Below are 19,707 nucleotides of genomic sequence, written 5' to 3'. Positions count from 1 at the left end.
GTAAATTAACTATCTCGTCTTTGTATATAATTAATCAATGCGGTTGTGTATATTAATAAAGTGCTTAAGTAGTGGCCAGTGGGCATGTTATAATGATATAACTATCTATCGTTCAGTTAGGACTTAGGAAGTTTACAAATCTTCGAAATATTTACAAAAAACATTTGTTTGAAAAGAGCCAAAGAGATGTAATGAAACCCTTTTCACTGAATGTAAATATTATGCATAAAAAACATTGATTATAACCTATAGGTACAATTATAATTAAAATCAATGGTACCTACAGGTATGTAATAATACGGGCTCGGGGCTGCGGCATTGACGTATTATAATTCCATTAAATTTCAGTAGGTCCAATAATTGTAATTACAAATTAAGCCATATGCAAAGTTAATCATATTGCTCGCGAATACTTTTTGAATATTTTTATATTTGATGACAATATAACATAAACAAATATCGAAATATCAATATTTTAAACACTGCATGAATGTGGTCGTGGGAGTACCTATCTGTACTATAATACATTGTACATATAGAAATATAATATCTACCTAGGTATATATTAAATGAATTATAGTGATAATTAAATATTTAAATAAGTTTGTAAAAGATTCGACAAATCATGCAAAAACACAGCCGTTCATCACCCCTTGAATTACTCAACCGTCCGGTGGTGTGGGTTGAATTGAATGAATTAAGGGGTGTCCGGGATATGGGCCACAATAATTCACCTCTTTTTTAAAAGGTATACTGTAATTGGGCCACTAAAATGTTATATTTATAATAGGTAGACCAGAAGGTTAGGCCACTATTGAATTTAACATTTTATAGTAATGATTTAATACAATTTAATTTAAGGCAATACGTCATAATATTATATAAATTGCCACAATATCTAACACTGCAGCACACATGAAACATTGATATCTTATGATAGGTATGTACTATAAAAAATGTATTTTATAATATATATTATTGACTAACTTTATATTATATTTTGTTTGATTAACATTAAATACCTTGTTTTATATTAAATTTGATAAATCTGCATGGAAGTATTTGAAAAAAAAAATTTTTTTATTTAACAAATTGTATTTGTTAAGATATAAAATAATAATTGTTATATTATGTTCATATAAATAGTATATTAGTATGCTATACTTTTATGGCCCAATCTCTGGGTACGCTTTAAAAATACAGATCTAATTTGTGGCCCAATCTTCTGGTAATTAAATGTAAACAAATATCTTATACGTAGCAGGTAGTTAAAATGTGGTCCAATTCCAGGGCGCAGGAATTAAGTTGTTATTTCGGAATGATGACAAAAAATATTAATGAACTATATATATAAATTATTTAAGATTTTAGCTATTTTGTGGCAATTTTAAAATATTAGTCATGAGTATTTGAAACTTTAAAAGTACACTAGGAATTGAATTTTAAAGGTAGGTATACACAACAACAATTAAATTCTTATCTTTTATAAATAGTAAATAATAAGATTTAGGTAGGCAGAATAGGCAAATTAGATACTGTCAATTATAGTTCATTATACAAAACAGAATAATTAAATAATTATAAAATGTTTATTTGTATATAAAAATATAGACAATTTAAAACAAAGCTAGTTTTTTTTAATGCATATATAGATTCGAAAATGGAATAAGATTCCCAGATGTATTCCTCATCTAATATACTTTGTTATTTGAAGTCTGCAGCAACACTCTTAGAAACAATTCAAATTTTCTAAGGTAAAATATTAAGAATAATAACAAGCTCGCCATGTTAGGTTATCACAGTGCACTGAATCTTAGAAATTCAAGACTATATACATGCCCAGGCAACCAATTGGCAATTTGCCGAGTTGCCAATACGTCTAACCACCTTTCAGTATATTATTATTGTTATAATCATGTTGAAATAGATAGCCTATAAAGGCTGGGAATGTATGTTACCGTCAATCTGGGCAAATTGAAAGATATTGACATACTTTTTGGTATTCTGAGCATAAAAAAAAACATAAATGTGTATATATGTCTTATGAATAGGATAAGACCTTTCATTTAGTTTTTGGCCTAAATTGGACTTAAAGTACATGTTACAAGTCACAAAAAATTGAGGTGACTTGTAACAAAATATTTATTTTAAAATTTAACACAAATACATATTAAATATAAAAAAGAAATAGATTGAATTACTTTTTTTTTAATGTATGTTTCTACTTACTAATGGATAAATCATATTTATTAGATGCTTATTTTTATGTGAAAGGTTTTTTATTGCTACCTCATCCTATTGAAGTTTTTCATCTCTATAGTTTTTTATATATCTGCTAGTATATCCATCTGTCCGGTATAAGCCTGTATTTGTTTGGCTTTTGTTACAAGCCACCCTCAATTTTTTTAAATAAATAAGACTTAAGTTAAAATTGGATAAATGTTTTTATCTACAAAATGTAGCTTTTGAAGTATCCCTTAACGTAAGAAAAATACATAAATCTTTAAACTTACTTCAATCATCGAGATCTGAAGTACTTTTAAAAACAATGATGAAATCACTGTAATTATGAGAAATGTTTGATTACTTTTTTGGAGGTAATGATGAAACCAATCACATGGTTGCTTATAGCATTTACTATCACAAATATTGTAAATTAAGTTATAAAATTTACTCTCGAAGATACTCAGCTTTGATTAAAGAAAAACACAACTGTTACATTTCACCTCACTGTTCCAAGTCACCCTGATTAACGGTTTATGTAAAAAAAAATGATGTCCAATGACAACAATAAAAAAAAAAAAAATAAATTCTATTATCATTTAAATTTGAATTTGACATATATATTGTAGTGACCACTTGTCTACCTTCTTAAACATAGTTGTCAGTTATAAAACAAAAGAAAATCATAAAAATATGTATACATTTACTGTATATAATATTGATAACAAAAGTAATTTAAAATTAAAATGATATAAATACCACTTAATATTCTTAATTTTAAGTTGCACAAAAATAAATTTTAAATAATATTAAAGTGGATGACAGCCAGTGGCGCAACTAGCGCTTAAATGTTGAGGCGAGTGGGCTTCAGCCCCTCTGATTTTACGTGAAAAGTAATCTGTAGGGGCATTGCCGCCGCACCATTGTATTAACCATTTGAAAATTTAACTTTTAAGCATTTCCAAATTAAAAAAAAAAAAATGTATATTATAACACTAAATTTTAATTAATAATGTAATATATTTTAATTAATTGTCATGTATAGCTAATAAAAGTTTTTAAATAACAACACAAATAGTAGATACAATTGTTATCATTAATTTTTGATTTTAAATCTATTTAATTTATCTTATTGGTATGTACATAATAATTTAAAATAAATCAGTCAGAAATTAAATTCAACAAGATAAAAATCATTAAAAAAACCTAGTGGAATTACCTACAACAATAAGCATTTTTTACTAAATGGTTAGGTTTCAAAAGCAACCAGGTTTGTTTAATTTATGGCATTTTTTGCAGTTGGCTGTTCTTAAGTTTATTTTTATTGACTGTTTTTTTTTTTATTGCAACTGGGAATCGAATATTTGGATTTGAGTATGTTAAAAATTGGGTTTGATTTTTTGAAGCAATTGAATTATTCTGGACCGGTGAACTAGATGTAATCGTTGTGTTTTTGATTATAAGTGGTCCAACATCGGCCGATAATCGTTTGCTGTACTTATGTAGATGCGATGATGGATGTATAAATGGCTTTGAGGCATTAATATTGTGATTGGGATCACCAAAATAATTGTATAATATTTCTTTTTGTTCTGTTAAATATTTTTTAGAAAATTCATCGGCTGAATCAGCAATAGACAGATCTCCTAAGTATAACATTCGCAAGTTTTCCATCAGATACAGAAGCATGTTTATTGCACTATTGCCTAACGAGATATATAATTCTTTGAATAATGGGTTGTCAGAATTTTCAAAATAACATTCTATTGCTGATAAATATGGTTTAAAATAATCAATTAATTGATCATAATTTTCATCATCATGATTGCTATTTTCATTAGCAGTCTGTTCTAGATAAGGAAATGGATGTCCCGATTTGATTTGTAACTGTGAAGACCTATTATCGCTATTAATTTTAGAGTTATTAATAGAATTATTATCATCTGACGTTTTTAAACCCTGTGAATCATTAACTTGAATTGTACTATTTGACGGAATTATAATATCAGATATTTTTTTAACATTGAACTCCTCTTCGTTATCAGATTGCTCACCCTGTGAATCATCCACTTCAATTGTACCATTTGAAGTAATTATAATATCTGATACTTTTTTATAACTGAATATTTCTTCGTTATCAGATTGCTCATCACTATCAGTTTCGATTTCCCCATCAGGCGCAATCATATATTTTATTCTTCCATTCTTACTATTGGGTAATATTTCATGGGATTCTTCACCATCCAATAATACAGAACCTGATCCTTTTAGAATATTTTTTTTCACCATTTTCGAGTTGGATAAATTTTTATTATTGAATTTCTGTGTATTACCTGATATCATATATTTGGATTGGTCATCGCTATGTGATTCAATTTCATTAACTGACATAATTATGTATTTTGTTTTTCTATACCCACTTTCAATGCCAAAGATAGCGTTACCATACGACATTTCAAAAGCTAGACTGTCTTGAACATCGGATACAATTTTGAATGTACATATATTCTTATTAGTGTATTCTTTCTCATTATCTGATATAATTATACATTTGAATTTCTTATTATCAGAATGTTCAATTTCATCATTAAATACTATCACATTTTTATTCTCTTTCTCAGACGTAATTTTGACCTTTTCACTATCCAAAAATATTTTACAATCCGATCCTTTTTCAACATGAATCTTATAGGTAGATAATTTTTTATTATCGAATCCCATAGTATTATCAGATATAACTATGCATGTGGATACCTTATCACCTGAAGGTTTAATTTCATTTTCAAATGCAACTATATAATTTACCTTTTCATTCTCATTTTTAATATAAGTTTCAATGATTTTAGCATGATTCATTAATATTTCACTATCTGATCCTGTTTTAATAACTTTGAAAGTAGATAATTTTTTATTTTTGAATTTCTCTCCAGGATCAGATACAATTATACATTCAGACTCTTTACATTCGAGTTTATTATTATCAATCGATATAATTTCAACATCTAGTGAATTTTCATTATTTGATATAATTTCACAGTCAGAATCTGAATCCAAATCTCCTTCTGAGACTACAACCATATAATCTGTTTCTTCTATATCGACGATAGATAATATTTCTTCATTGTCACTCTCAGAAAATATTTCAGTATCCAATAAAACATCAGTATCAGATACTCTAATTTCAGAATCTAATAAATATTCAGAATCTGATAGAATTATAGAATCTGGACTACTTTCAGTATCAGATATATTTGACGGAACATTTTCAATTCTTTCTATAGAAGAATTTTTCGTTTTCCAAAATGGTGAAATTTTTTTTAATACACGTTTAAACTGCAGTGGACTACTGCAACTTGGGTTTGAACCGTAAGAATTTTTTATTTCAATTGATGGCACATTTGTTTTCAATTTAATGTCTTTCATTGAATTGCTACGCAGTTTTAACGATTCTTCATTGTTTGACCGATCTTGAACAGCAATTAATTCAGAATTCATGACATTTTCATTTTTGGAGATCATATTTAAAATACTTGGACGAGGAATATATTTAACTGGGTAGGATTTGGTAGTATGATCATTTGTAGAATTATTATCACAGGAACTATATTTTTCATTTAGTCTTTGTTTCTTCACATCATTATTTGAAATTGAATGGCATATAACATTGTTTTGTTTTCTCTTCATTGAAACAGGATTAATTATCACATTACATGGTTCTACTGCTGCAATAAATGAATACATTTTATTGTCAGTCTCTGTTAAATTAACAGTTCTAAAATTTGTATTTTTTTTGTTCATATATTCACTATCTTCTTTTAGTTTATCTTGGGCACCAGTACTTATAATATGAGAATTTAGCCTGCTTTGATTATTATCTATTTTATTGTGCACTCTAACAATTTGACGAGAATCAATAATCTTTGATTCATTTTTAACAATTTCTAAATCAACTTGATATTGATTTTTAGGTAAATTATGATGGACAATGTTTTGATATTGATTAATCTCTTTATTTTTAGTTATATTGGTATTGTAATTTTTCAATTGATGATCACCATTCAAATTTTTATTGTTGTCATGTCCTAGAACATGATTTGATGGAGTCAATGTTCTGGAGTTTTCTTCATGTTGTTCAACATTATGTCCTTCATCTATTGGTTCTAATTTAGGTGTACGCAGATTGTTGTCATGTCCTAGAACATGATTTGATGGAGTCAATGTTCTGGAGTTTTCTTCATGCTGTTCAACATCATGTCCTTCATCTATTGGTTCTAATTTAGGTGTACACAGATTTTGTTCACTTACATTTAATAATGCAGTGCTTGTTATTAATTCTGTATTATTTTTATAATAGCCATATTCATAGTGATAAGTTGTAGTAATCAAAGGATCAGAAAACTTAACTTTTGTTGAACGAACATAATCATTTTCATCTTTAATCTTAGCAACAACAAAGGGAGATGCCACATTTATTGATCTTTGACGTATATTGAAATTATACTGTGATTTTCCATATAATTCTAAACGAGCTGCATTGCTGAAATTTAAATAAGGTTAAAATAATAATAATAAAAGCAGTTACATTTCTATAAAATAAGTCTTACGTTATAAATATATTTCTCCGTAAAAATTCCAAGTCATCAATTGGGAAACCAGGATTTATTTTGGAAATGTATCCTTTACAAGTCATACATATGAACATACCGGATTGTAGCATTAAAGGAAGACCATTTTGAACCAATACCAAATTCCACTTTTCGTACATTAACCAGTCATCAGTGTTAAGTGGTTCATTCAGTTTGCTACAGCAGATTTGACATGATGACATTGCAAAAATCTAAAGAAAAAATAATAATATTTAACTATGTTTAAGAACAATATTTGTATGTTAATAAAGTATATTTACCAAGGTTGTATGAACTTCACAAAGACAAAAGGGAAATGTCAAGAAATCTGAAGATTTGTTTTTAGATTGAACTAGAGCTAACTAAAATAAAAACAATTAGTTATTATAGTCTTTTTAATTTATTGTACAAAATTAAATTATTAATAGTATTTACTTACACCACAATATTCAAATGTTGATATTATTTTTTTAATAAATTCACACTGATCTACAGACATTTTATAAAAGGAAGGCAGAGAGCAGAAATGTATTGAACATTTTCTAGCCTCGGTTTTATTACTTGATATAACAATATGTCCTGACAATTCTCCTTGTTCTACAGCTTTTTGTAGGAATTCCCAACAAAAAGCACAAAAGCATGAATTAACGGACAATGAGGACTCAACTAAAATCATTCAATTATCAAATATTTAAAATTATAAATGTAAAAACGTAATGTTTTCCACAAATTTATGTACCCATATTATTTTAGGGGAAGAGTCAGAGTCATTAGCTTGATCAGGCACAGTTTAAAATTGGCAATCAAAATATTATACTTAACATATAAAATTAATATTGAAAATGTATTCATTAAACAAATAATTTTTTGATTTATTTAAACTATAAATTATACTTGAAAGCATAACTCAACAATATGTGATATATACAAACATTTAACTACTAGACAAAAACTGTTTGGCAATGGCATTATGAATAATGTAGAAATGCATCACAGTAACGCTTGTACATATTTATAATGATAGTTTATGTTTAGGCTGAATACATATTGTATGTGCTTTATGTTGTTATGCTTTATATATGTTACGAGTAATGTTAACATTTGGATAAAGTCGACATTAGTCATTTGTTTTGGCTAATGAGTATTTTTTTGTTTATAAACATGAAATATCAACATTACCCGGATAATGTTGACTTTAACCAGTCAATATTGGATAATGTTAAAAGTTATAAATTAAATAGTTTTTAGAATTTTATATAATAATAAAGCGTTGGACTGCCAGAGAATAATATCTTAATTAACCTATAACCGAGTTAGTCAGTTATCTTACCGATAAAGTGAACAATATAATATAATATAATATATGGGCCTAATATTTAATTTAATTGCACCACATTTTCGTTATAATTCTACATGCTATACAAAACGCTATATAAAATGAAAAATAAACTCATATTAATAATTTATGCATTTTAAGGAAATAACTAATTGTGTTTTAAATATATTCAATATTGTTAATAGTTTAAAATGATTCTATATATTTGTATGGTTGTTAAGACATTATCCAAAAGTTTTTGGATGATATCACATTATTCAGTTAATGTTAACTTTAACCAACATTTAATAATATCCATGGTGGGCAATGTTAACAGTTGGCTATTGTTGTATTATCCGGCTATTGAGAACTTTATCCAAATTTTAACATTACCCGAAACATATACACTCATTACTTGTCTAATAGTATCATGTCTATAGATTTATGGTGATAAATGATAATACTATTGTGAACAGTTGTAGGCTTGTAGCCAGATAATTTGAGATGGCAGTGGAGCTTTTCAGTAGGAGTAGCCTGAAATAGTCACTGTGTTTTGAAAGCGCGCGCCTCACCCATTTGTTTAAAATAAATGACTCAGCTGATAATCAAGTACGAAAACCACTGGTTTTTCGTTATCGCGCCGCCACCGCCTCTCAATTTATCGTTGCCAGATCTTTCCTCATTTAAAATTTAAATGTTCAAAAAACTAAAAAATACTTAAATATGCATGAACTAATAAATATAAAATATATATCAAATTATGTATTTAAAAAGTGATTGAATATTAGTAATATGAAACACTAAGTTAAATATTGAGAGATAAGGAAATCCATCGGTCTATTTGTCAAAAAACATTTCTACTATTAAACATAAATAATGATTCATATTATAAAAATCAACAATAGCATTTTGCCCCCAAATTGCATATATGAGCAAAACAGCTTTTGTCTGTAATTGAGATAAATAAATATAATTGTATAATAACTAATGAGAACAACATAGTACAAAATGAAATGAACACGTATGTTGGGAAAAACTGTAAAATAAAATGGTACACATAATAATATATATATTTAATTTAAAAGATCCAAAATGCTTACTTTTTAAACATTCATTTTGCTTGTCAATACTATGTATTTCACCAATATGTGAAGGAATGTCAATAAAACGAAAAACTTTTTTACACCAAAAACATTGACGGCAAGTATGTTGTATAAGTGTTGACGTTAATTCCCTGAAAATATTAAAACAATATATTATTTTAGTAATTTACCAATTATCACAAATTCAAAACTATTATTATTTTGCCAATATTGAAATGTTAAAAATATGAAAATTTCAATAATTAAAGTCAACAATTAATTAATTTAAATGAACTCACATTGTTTGTAATGCAGTTGTCGGATAAATTGCATGGATACTTATAATTTCACCTAGATAAAAATATAAACACTCATGTATAAACTGTCATAACAAATAATGTGTCTAAATCACGGTTATCTACTCAGATTGTGAAACTGCCTATCTATCTCCACTGTAATATCCGGCCATGCGGCGTGATTGTGAACTACAAGCGCTAGTATCTCTTGGCCCTCTAGTATCATAGTTTTCTAATAAAACATACAATCTGGCAATGAGAACAATAATATACATCAGCGCGCATCAGCCGAGTGATTGTTATGTCTTAACTCTTTTATTTAAATTTTAAACTGTTAAACTGTTAAACTGTGTTAATTAATATGGTGAAGTGTTGTGTTGTCTTTTATACATTGGGGTATAAAAGCAACAAAGAAAAAATATCAAAATTTGCAGCTCCTCGTGATCCAGAACTACGTAAAAAATGGGCCAAAGCAATTCCCAGACAAAATTTTGTTTTAACTGATTCTACATAATATGTATGTGAAAAACATTTTAACGAATCAGATATAATTCGATATTGGCAGTCTGGTAGTGATGCTACAAAGGTTGTTAAGGTAAATAAATATATATATATATATATTATATAAATAATAATAATAATAGGTAAATTTATATTAAGCTATAGGTTCACCTACTAGAGCAATCTTAAGACTTATACAACTACATAATTACATAAACATTAAATGATTAGTAAAACTTAGGTATTATTTACTTTTATAATAATCTACAAGATATATTGCAATACAATTAATTTTATTTTTTATTTAATGGCAACATAATATACCTAGTACCTTAACTACCATGTCTAAATGTGAAAACTATATTGTTTCGTTGAGTATATTATTTCCTTGAAGAAGTAAATAAATACCTATAGATACAATATCTATAAATATCTAATAGATATAACCAACTTCTATTGTATAAAATATATAAATAATAAATGTAATAATCATTTTAAATTTAGATTCCATATAAAATACCTAAGTTAGTAGAAAATGCAGTTCCTTCAATATTTCCTTTACCAAAATATCTGTCAAAAGAAATAATAAAAAAAGAAAACCTCCCATGTTATGACAGAATGTTACTAATAGCCAGAAAATAATAAAAACTCAAAATGATACTGAAGACTTTCAACAGCTGAATTGTGATTTAAATCAAAGTACAACATCACATATCACAACTAATAATTTATATGATCAAATCCATTCTTTAGCTATAAGTGGTACTCTAACATCTCATAATCCATGGCCTGAGACTTCAAGTATTTGCAAAGGATTTAATGCAACAACAAGTCATAATTTTTCTGAATCTAGTGTACATGATTGCATCATTTATTATGTTTGTGGGTATGTAACCAAGAAAATACTCAAACACAAAAAATGTAGCAAATGCATTGCTTTTTTAAAAAATTGCTTTATTATACACTCTGCTGGAGAACTCGTTGTTGCTAAATCTAGAGGTTTATTAGTTCATCCTAATGAATATTTGTTTGATTTTTTGAGATCTGTTGAACATTCTTTTGCCAAATATTGTTCTGAATTAGATGTATTTGAAAAAGTTATAAGTGACATAACACAGAATATTACTTTCAAATTTTCATGTAGCTTACAGTTGGTAGAAGTTACTACAGAACTCATAGTTTATTATATTCAAAAGAGAATGAGACAATATAGGTATCAATAAAATCTCAAATGCAAAAAATTATCCAGAGAAAATAAAAAACAATCAAAATTATGTAATACATAATATTTTACTTTAAATTATTTTAAATTTAATTTAATGTTTCTCAATATAATTATCAAAAGTAAAATTTATCAAAATATGTGTAATATGTTGTCAAAACTAATATTTATACAATTAAACAGGGTTCTTATTGCTTTTGCTGTTTGCTTGATGCTTTTATAGCTATAATATATTATTCATTTTAATAAAATATTGATATAATATTGTTACAGGTTAAAGGAATTCCTGTTAGATACCCAAAGAATCTAACACTTATTTTATAGTTGTTGTTATATCTCAATAAGCTTTTAGCACCTACTTCCTAGTTCCTACATACTAGAGTATAACAGGAAAACTTTTGTTATACTCAATATTTTTATTTTGTTTTTTTTTTATGTATAATTGATTGACTATTTTGTTTATATTACATAATATAGCAATTTTTATTTTTATTTTTAACACTGATAATTTTTTGTTTTTTGAAAAATTCAAAATAACCAATTTGTAAATAAAGTTTAGTATAAACCTTTTAAAAAATTTTTTATGAGAATTTTGAGTAAGTACTTGTTAAAATCTAATTTAATTTTAAAAATGTATTTACTTTTCATATTAATGAGTTACTTATTAATTAAAAGTATTGATTAGAACAAAAATTATTTCATTTCTCAGGGTTTTCTGTTACACTTTGTATATTATACAAGATTTTAATATTTTTAAGATGATTTTATTCATTTATTGTTCTAAATTAGTTTTATATAAAGGCAACTGATTCAAGTCTGGGTTGATCAATAAAACTGTCACAAAAAAAAAAAAATCATTTTTGAATTAAAAAAAATTTCAATTGTATTAGTTTTTATTCAAAATAATTTTAGATTCCTACCTAATACCTTAAATACTTATATAATTAATAATATTTCTGAAAACAACTCTACTTAAAAGTAAGTTTAAGTTCAATAGAAACTAAAATAAATTAATGGAAATTTACTTACAATTTACAAGTTACAGTAAGTAATAAAATTGTAATGACGTTAATCAATATAATATATACGTTTATTATAGTATTATATGGTATTATTCGTGATTGGCGGTCAGTAAACGGGCCAAATACTACTAACGCTATAGTTTACAAATACACCGCTTTGGGACGCGTTATCACGCCTCGTTTCGCAACCTAAGTAGATAACCGTGGAAATTAGAACAACTAATGGACATTTTAAACATAGATTAATACAGTATTTATTGTCTTTTTAGATTCTAAGCAGAGCAAGGAATGCATATGTTAATATTGTACAAAAATGCAAGCCTGGGCAAGTTAATGATAATTTTTAACTGAGTTAAGTTAATGGAAAACATTTTAAAAAGTTTAAAGTTAATAGTTAACCTAATTCTTTTTTTAACTCAGTTAAGTTAAAAGTTTTATGAACATTTTTAATTAACTTATTAACTTAAGTTATTTTTTTTTTTTGTGTAATATCCATATAAATAAAAAAAATCATAAATATTATTGACCACAGGAAATAGCCAATAGCTTTTCTATACATAGGTATTGAATTAATAAAATTATGTAGTAGGTATGAAAAAAATACAAAATTGAAAATGCCGAAACAAATACAATCCTTTGATTTATTAATACACTAATACAGACAAGTATTATACATCTTTTTAAATTATTAAATAAAAATAACATGGTATTTAAGAATGTACTCTGAATACTTTTTCAGGAAACTAAAAGTCTAAAACTGTTAGAGAATATAGCCAAGTTTATACTTCATTATATTTATTATTTAATTATTTATAAATTAACTTAACTTGAATTTGATTAAAAGTAACTCGTTATTTAATAAGTTTATATCAATTCAAATAAGTTAAGTTAAAAATTAAGTTTATGAAAATTAAATTTTAAAAAGTTAAGTTAAAAGTTAAAATTAACTTAACTTTTAACTTTTTAACGCGTTTATGCCCAGGCTTGCAAAAATGAATATATATTGTTTTGTCAATATTATATTTTATAGGCAAACAATTTATTTAATTTTATATATTTTGTACTTAAGTTAATTCATAAAATTTAATACATTGAACACTTCATGAATTTAATAAAATGTCTCTCAAAACTCTTAAAATACTGCCCTGAGCAATTAAATAAATATTTAAAATTCAAAAGCTTAATTTCTCACTCAAAACCTCGTCTAATATATCAATGTGTATAAATTGTAATAAAGAACATATTTTGCTAAACTGTAGTGAAGCGCACATCACAAATTGGAAAAGATAATCCATTTCCTGCATCTAATCGTTAATAATGAATGCTTGTTCTAACCATGTTTGTACATAACGAGCAATCAGTTACAATGAGAAAAACTAGCTGGCCCTTGAAACTCGTCATAACTGATTTTTACTGTAATTATATATTGGGATTGAAATTTGGAATATTATTTTTTTTACTAAATAAAATATGAAATCTTTAATAGTATAAATTAATTTTGTTTTCTTTGAGAGTAATATAAAATTACTGAAATGACATTAGTCTCACTTGATGCTCTTCTAATATCTATATTTGATTGGGTATATTTCTCTGAATGCTTTAAAGTTTTGTCAAAAAATAATTATGCAATAGGTCAGGCTTCGGCAACCCGCAGCCCTCGGAACTTTTTGCTGCGGCCCTCCAAATATATTTCATGGTGTTTAAAATTTCAATTTTATAGCTTAAATTGTTATAAATAATATTTAATCATGACTATTATATAACAATGCGAGAACAAAGCTATGAGCAATATTGTAATCTAATTGTATATATTGTCGATTACAACAAATTGAAACTGGTTATGGTGTTAGTGCAAGTTCATTTCGAAACATTCCAACATGAAGTTTAAATTTCAAATGTTTTATAGTAACCTAATAAACTTTCAATTTAATGTCAAACAAAACGTAAAATTAGTGATAAAAATCATATATTCAACATATCATGGACAGATTTGTATTTTTATTTATTGAAAATAAAGATAAATTGTTATGTTTCATTTGCCAAAAAACCATTTTATCTGTAAAAAAGTCTAATGCTAAACATCACTATGAAACAGACTATAAATTAAAATTTGAATATCTTACTAGTGATCTTAGACAGATTAAAATAAATAATTTTAAAAGTTCACACTAGTAACTTAATATTTATATATTAAAATTCACTCAAGAATTAATTAATAATTATTTTTAAACTATTAGATTTTCTCTACTAAAGTTTTTAACTAAAAATTAGTTAATAAGGACAACCGCAGTGTTAAACACATAATATGATTTTTGCTATCTGTAAATATATTAGTATTATATGTTAAAATTATATTTTTTAATATTTTAATTTTGTATGACCCATCATAAAAAACTGAAACAAATGATGGCCCGTGTTGGTGAAAAGGTTGCCTACCCCTGCAATAGGTAATCATCCTTTTTTCAACATTATTGTCAAATAATAAAAATTGGTAATTGTAAGCAAATTATGAAATGTCATCCAGGTGAAATTATTTTTCTTTCAAATTATTAACTACCTATAGGCTATAATGTATTAATAAGTATTCCTTTATAAATTCAATTTTAAGTTGTCTTGGCATAAAATATAGGAATTTTAGTAACGTGGTCACACACTGAAGCATGCAACTAAAGCCATTCCACACCACAATTTATTTCAAACCAAAACACAAACAATAGTTTTGGAAAAAAAATGACATTCTGGAGCAGCATTTTTAAATATTAATAAAGCATTTGTTCATGTATGATATAATTGTCTATACTCTATAGTATAAATTAAAAACATTAAATACTCCTGAATTATACAATCTAAGTAATTATTTTTTTTTTTTTTTGATTGTTGTTTTCCAGTCTGTATAAACAAACTATACTAATTGATTGGCCATCTAATTATCATAACATTAGATATCTTAAGCGTATGAAGGGTTACGGGGAAAAACGATAATAGTTAATGTTCCTAAAATGTTCAGCATTGCAGTTTTAAAGTTAGGTTCTCTGATTTTTTTTCCATAATTCGATTCACATGTCGATTTGTTATGAAACTAACCAAAAGTTACTATAATTATTTTAATTTTTTCTTTCTTTTGACTATGATCGTTTTTTCCCCGCAACCCTTCATATGAAACCATGACTTTATCAACAGGAAAATTAAAATGATTGTAAAAGAAAAAATAATGTTATTAACCATAAATAACACTTACCATCAACTAATTCTGTATCTGTATGTTCCTATGGGGGAAAAAAAAAACAATTATTCGGTATATAGTGTTCAAAACTAAAAATTATATGATATAGGTACACAGGAAGTCCCGCGAGGATTTACCCATTGCGATATCTCCCACAATTATGGTGATATCAAGATTCTGGTTTTGTAATAAGACTCACAGGGATAAGAACTACATGGGACACCCTGTATATCAAATATTTAAAGCCAATGAAATAGATTAAGGTAGTTACCTGCATATTTGATTCATCATTAGCATTCTTTTCAAAAGATGTAGATGCTGATTCATACATTTCATCTTGTTGTTTTGTACCGTTGTTATCAATAGACTTATAAGGTACATAAACAGAATCTTCTGTATCACTTGACTCGTCATTAAAAAGTGAATCATTTTCTAATTTGATATTATTTAAAATAGCATCAAAAGCTTTTTCACTAAAATTAGTGTTCATTGTTGCATGCTGATTAATATGGTCCATTTTTTATTATTGTTCCTTTTTGTTTTTAAAAAATGTTTGAATTACTTGATAAAGGTAACTAATCTGAAAGCCAAAATACTCATTAAAACTGTGTTTAAAGATTAATTGGTAAAATATAAAGTTCTAATTATACAGCACATATTTGAATTTGTATATGACAGGTACTATGCATAACATGAATAGGTATATTAAAAAGTATCTTATCTAGTGTAAGTACAGGATGTTCAATATTTTAGGCCAAATAACAATAATATTTAGGGTAATTAATTTTATAATTTAATATAAGAGCTTTTTTTTTATATTTCGTGATATTATTGCAACAAACGTAATTTATATAATTATTTTATAATTATAGCATAGGTACCTACACTTTTATAATTAAATAATGTATGTTAATTGTGTTAAAAAATAAAGAGTTATCTACTAATTTTCGTAAAGACGATTTAATTTGGATATTTTAACCTAAATGTATTAAAATATATTTAATACATTTACCAATAACAATTAAAACATTTTTTTTTTTTTTAATGGAAAAATTGTTTTTCAAACTTTAGATAGTATAGGATGGATACATAGATATTTAATATTATAGTACTATTACTATAGTATTTATAAATTAAGGTACCTGGACGATTCCCTCTCGACTCTATATTTTTTTTTACACATAATAATAGGTTTGAAAATAAGTTCTTTGGTTTTACCCAAAATGTACAATCATCATAATATAATATAATATGATATATCATATTGGCATCTATCGATTATCATCATTCACATTATTTAATTCTTACCAAATTTAATGGGTAATGATTGATAAACCTACCTCAAATTATCTCAACTATTAACAACATTTTTTGCTTTTATGCCTCTTAGTAGTTAGTATAGTTTGTAACATTGTGTGTAAACAGTTTGTTCTAGTGCATTTTGTAATGGATATAAGATATAATAGAAATAATTGTTTCAAAAAGGGGTTGGTAAAAAAATTATATTTCAAAATTTTTTATATGTTAAACAAAAACGTGTTAAAGTGGGGATACGTTGGAATTGTATAAAAAAAAATCTAAAAATAATGAAAATAGTTGTCAAGGAAGTATTAACTTAACCGATGACAATATTAAAGTTATTGTTTCTACAACTGACTATAATAACCATAGAGCCTGTCTAGTTGAAGTTGAGGTAATAAAAACATCAACATTAATGAAAAATAATGCAAAAAATCATTCTGAGCAGCCTATATTTTCCAAAGCTGCAATACATTTATCTAACAAAGCAAAGTTGTTAATGCCAGCAAAAACAGGGTAAAAAGAAGTTTAAGAAGAGTTTAAAATGCATCTTATCCACCCTTAATACCAGTAAATGAGTTGAAAGTTACTAGTATATGGGCAACAACATGAGATGATAATCTTCAGCCATTTTTATTATATGGCAATGAAAATAGAATTAAAATTTTTTCATCTCCTGAAAGTTTGTAAGTATTAAAAATGTCAAGATATTGATGTATGGATGGAACATTTTTAACTGCACCTATAGGAATCAAAGTTAATACAGACAGAAAGTTAATCAAGTTTACACTATATGTTAAAATGGGTTTGATGACAATTGTTTAGGTGTACATACTTCTTCAAAATAAAACATAACAGACTTATACCGAAATACTTTCTGTTATTTGTGCAAAATGTTCAAATTGTGAAATGGTACAAATAACAATAGACTTTGAGAAAGCTGTCGTTTTTTGCAATTGAAAAAGTATTACCAAAAGTAAAAATTCACTGTTGCTATTTTCACCTATGTCAATCAGTATTGCGTAAAATCCAAGAGTATGGGATAGTCAAAAACAGTTCCAACGAGATATCGCAATGATAACTGGTCTTGCATTTTTATCATTTAGTTATGTCAAAAAAGGTATGTATATTATGAATAATAACTTGTTCATAACTAGGTAGATGCACATTGTGGTTGAGTTTTAGGTTTGAACATTTTATATGAACAATTTCATAACCAAGATGCTGATCAAATTCTTACGTACTTTGATACAACTTATGTTAACGGTTGTTATAGAAATAAACAAAATGTAGAATTAGAGTACATTTTTACCAGAACACCTCCGTTATTTCCACCTTCCATATGAAACGTGTTTGAGTTGACTAAAGTTGGTATAGGTAAAACAAACAATATTTCGGAAGGGTGTAATAATAAATTTACAACACTAGTGCGAATTAATCATCTACCTAAATATTTGGCTTTTTATTAAAGCTCTACAGACGAACAACTCAAGTGCATCAATCAATATTTTAAATTATAGAGCAGGAGCTTTTCGTAATAATTTAGGTGAAGATGATAGGTTAAAAAAGTTAGGTTATTGGTGAAAGTTTTTCAAATGATGAAATTTTTAATTTTTTAATTTCAGAGAGGTCTTACCAGAAAAAAAAAATAAAAATAGGTATACATTTACACGATTATACTTATATTATTATTTTATTTATATATGTTTCATATTTATTTATTTTGTCCGAGCGGAAATTATCCCATTCGGTGGGGGGAAACGTCTTAGATTCATAAATTAACGATATTATGAATCATATTTGGTTGGTAAAGATTAACCAAAACCGTCTAGTCGTACATCGTGTGTATGATTTTAATACAAATGGAATTGTTGAAATTGTTCAGTGTTTTTTGTCCAATCCATTTGTCGATCTTTATCTATTTTAAGACCGAACTATGTATAAACCCAGATAAATTTAGATCATGGTTCCAGGAGAAGTGATTTCAGCTTACAAGTATTCCAGAGATGATCAATCAAAACAAACATGCGAAACCATTGAATAACAAGATAGGAACAGCAACTGTGAGTAAATTGACTTATTAAGTAATAGCGATTTTCAGAATTTCGATTCTCGAGAAAAAAAAATATTTAACAGACGACAAATCAAAATGGCGACACACGGCACACCATGGGCTCGATGTGACCTTTGTGGACAGGAGCGCACAAATATTACTCACTGCTATAGTCTAATCCATATAGTAATTATTAAACGAGTATAAAGCGTGCGGTCAAGAAGATTTCTATGGAAAAAAATTGTGTACTTACAGTATGAAGCAATACAATACACTAATGCCGTGACACACCATAGATGCCGAGTGACAGGCGACAGCATTACAAATTACAATTTACAGCAAGAAAAAATAAGTCATAAACTCATAATAAAATGAAACAAAACAAACAAGAATAATAACTAAAAAGGTTAGAAGTAACTAACCACTAGGGAGCGTCGGAGCGAGATTATTGTCAGGCGTGCACCGATTGGCGATTATTGGTGATTACTGTAAACCACGGTTTAAACCGTGCTGTAAACAAGTTATATCACCAGCCACTTTAATCGAAATTTCATGGACTAAAGAATACGGAGGCATTGAAGTATTTGAAGTGCCTCAAATCCTCAATTATAGTCCAGTCCATTTCGATTATTATAAACTAAATTTATTTTATAAAATGGATACTGGGTACCAACTGGTTTAGTTGACGCCCGCCACTAATATATCTCATATTTTATATTATTTAATTTATATAAAATTAGAAACTAGGTATTTAAAATTAATAATAACTACAACACAATAAAAACATAAGTATGAAAAAGTATAATAAATATTTTGTCTATGAATTCGTTTGAGGAAATACTTAGA

The 19,707-nt window shown here is 26.6% G+C and overlaps 1 protein-coding gene and 1 long non-coding RNA gene across 2 annotated transcripts; one reads left to right on the top strand and one right to left on the bottom strand.

The window, feature by feature from the left end:
- Positions 1 to 1,570: 1,570 nt before the first annotated feature.
- LOC107170840 (uncharacterized) lies at positions 1,571 to 19,255 on the bottom strand. The gene is made up of 9 exons (XM_015521042.2): positions 19,115 to 19,255; positions 15,781 to 16,089; positions 15,525 to 15,552; positions 9,545 to 9,596; positions 9,264 to 9,397; positions 7,288 to 7,514; positions 7,130 to 7,210; positions 6,828 to 7,060; positions 1,571 to 6,760 (listed from the first exon to the last, which is right to left on the bottom strand). The coding sequence occupies exons 2-9, from the start codon at positions 16,024 to 16,026 to the stop codon at positions 3,505 to 3,507; spliced, it is 4,257 nt and encodes a 1,418-aa protein (XP_015376528.2). The 5' UTR covers positions 16,027 to 16,089; positions 19,115 to 19,255; the 3' UTR covers positions 1,571 to 3,504.
- LOC149057325 (uncharacterized) lies at positions 9,566 to 11,764 on the top strand. The gene is made up of 3 exons (XR_016191271.1): positions 9,566 to 10,136; positions 10,796 to 10,928; positions 11,538 to 11,764. It is a non-coding gene; the product is annotated as an uncharacterized LOC149057325 (long non-coding RNA).
- Positions 19,256 to 19,707: the final 452 nt, after the last annotated feature.

Source organism: Diuraphis noxia, unplaced genomic scaffold, assembly GCF_037042655.1.
Source record: "Diuraphis noxia isolate RWA-SAM2 unplaced genomic scaffold, SU_Dnox_SAM2 contig0003, whole genome shotgun sequence".
In the NCBI taxonomy this organism is placed as follows: Eukaryota; Metazoa; Arthropoda; class Insecta; order Hemiptera; family Aphididae; genus Diuraphis; species Diuraphis noxia.
The sequence above is the reverse complement of the archived record's forward strand: the minus strand, read 5'-3'. Positions and strand labels throughout refer to the sequence as shown.

What these genes read in the sequence shown, in the direction of transcription:
- LOC107170840 (XM_015521042.2), bottom strand. Translation starts at nt 16,026, where the DNA reads ATGGACCATATTAATCAGCATGCAACAATGAACACTAATTTTAGTGAA. An exon ending in ATGATGAATCAAATATGCAG is followed by an intron (nt 15,553 to 15,780) that starts GTAACTACCTTA and finishes TTTCCCCCATAG; the next exon opens with GAACATACAGATACAGAATT. An exon ending in AGATACAGAATTAGTTGATG is followed by an intron (nt 9,597 to 15,524) that starts GTAAGTGTTATT and finishes ATTTTTATCTAG; the next exon opens with GTGAAATTATAAGTATCCAT.